Raw genomic sequence first — 1,514 nt, 5'->3', positions numbered from 1 at the left:
TTCCCTCATCCACTACATGGGTCACCTGGCCATAGAAGGAGATTAGGTTGTTCAATCACGACCTTCCTTTCATGAACCCATGCTGGCTGGGCTTGATCCCCTGGTTGTCCTGTCCATGCTGTGTGAGCACACTCAAGATGAGCTGTTCCATAATCTTTACTGGTATTGAGGTCAGGCTGACAGTCCTGTGGTTCCCCAGGTCCTCCTTGGGGCATTTCTTGTTGATGGGCATCGCATTGGCAAGCTTACAGTCTTCTGGGACCTCCCCTGTTAGCCAGGACTGTTAATAGATGATGGAGAGTGGCTTGGCAAGTTCCCCTGCCAGCTCCCTCAGTACTCTCAGGTGGATCCCATCTGGCCCCATAGATTGTGTCCAGGTGGCATAGCAGGTCATTAACTGCTTCCTCCTGGATTGTGGGAATGTTATTCTGCTCTTTGTCCCTGCCTGAGAGCTCAGGGAGTTGAGTACCCCGAGGATAACTGGTCTGACTATTGAAGACTGAAGCCAAGAGAGCATTAAGCACACTCTTAAGCCCACATTTTAATGCTGTGTTTCTCTGAATGGTGCAGGTTAAGTGTGGGGTGCCATTTTTTCATTTTACTAGAACTGATAGTAGGGCATTTACAGTCCACTATTTTTGTGTCAAGATGTGCTTCATTCCCATCTTGACAGATGTGGGATTTGCATTTTGTCCCTTCAAAGGGACCTATTTGAGCCCATACAGCACTGTGCTTCGAAGTGTTTATTGGACCTTTTCTTGATTTGTTAGATAGCAGGTGTGTCCTCTTCTGTTGCTTGACTTGAACCTCTTGCTTCAGGCACTACTTCTGCTCCTGGCTTTGCTTTGAACCTTAAGCCATTAACTACAGCTGGTGCCATTGGAGCTGTGACTTCTACCGCTGCCCTCACCACAACAGCCCCCAGGTGAGTGTTTTGTTATAACTGACTATTTCCTGACTGGGGCAAGAGTATGTGGTGGAGGAAGGGGGAATGAGTGTTGTCAGGTGGATACTTTGGTTTTTGATCTTGTGTTCTGTACTGTCTCACACTTCCTCTCAGTGGGCCTCCAGTGATGACTTATGCCCAGCTGGAGAGTTTGATAAACAAGTGGAGTCTAGAACTGGAAGACCAGGAGAAACACTTTCTCCATCAAGCTACACAAGTTAATGCCTGGGATCGGATGCTGATAGAGAATGGAGAGAAGGTAAGGTGACGTCCATTGTAACCTCATTTTGCTTTCTTTGATGTTTAAAGGCCTTCAGTGTTAAAGATGCAGCACGCCATTAGTGGGACTTCCTACTTTAAAAAAAAAATAGATGTGAATTATGTGTGGGTACTTGTCAAAGTCTCACTGTATATCTGTTCCAGTCTGTAGGCATTGAAGCTTGGAAGTCTTGTTCTGAGTTTGCACTATGACAAGAAGTTGTTTTAGGGTGGAGCTTTAAAGTCAAACCTCTGTTACTTGCTTTTCGGACTGCTTCTAAGTTTAATTAAGTGTCTTCTGTTTCCAGAT

General features: G+C 45.8%; 1 protein-coding gene across 1 annotated transcript; it reads left to right on the top strand.

Annotated features, from left to right (window-relative positions):
• Nucleotides 1–819: 819 nt before the first annotated feature.
• Nucleotides 820–1,205, top strand: LOC104462077 (nuclear pore glycoprotein p62-like; the record flags this gene model as incomplete). The annotated part of the gene is made up of 2 exons (XM_010073877.1): nt 820–925; nt 1,061–1,205. Coding segments are annotated over 2 exons (251 nt in total), but the record flags the coding sequence as incomplete, so codon positions are not given.
• Between the last annotated feature and the right edge of the window lie 309 nt (nt 1,206–1,514).

This window comes from Pterocles gutturalis, unplaced genomic scaffold (assembly GCF_000699245.1).
Source record: "Pterocles gutturalis isolate BGI_N339 unplaced genomic scaffold, ASM69924v1 scaffold29096, whole genome shotgun sequence".
Lineage (NCBI taxonomy): Eukaryota > Metazoa > Chordata > Aves > Pterocliformes > Pteroclidae > Pterocles > Pterocles gutturalis.
This window is presented reverse-complemented; position numbering and strand designations above follow the sequence as displayed.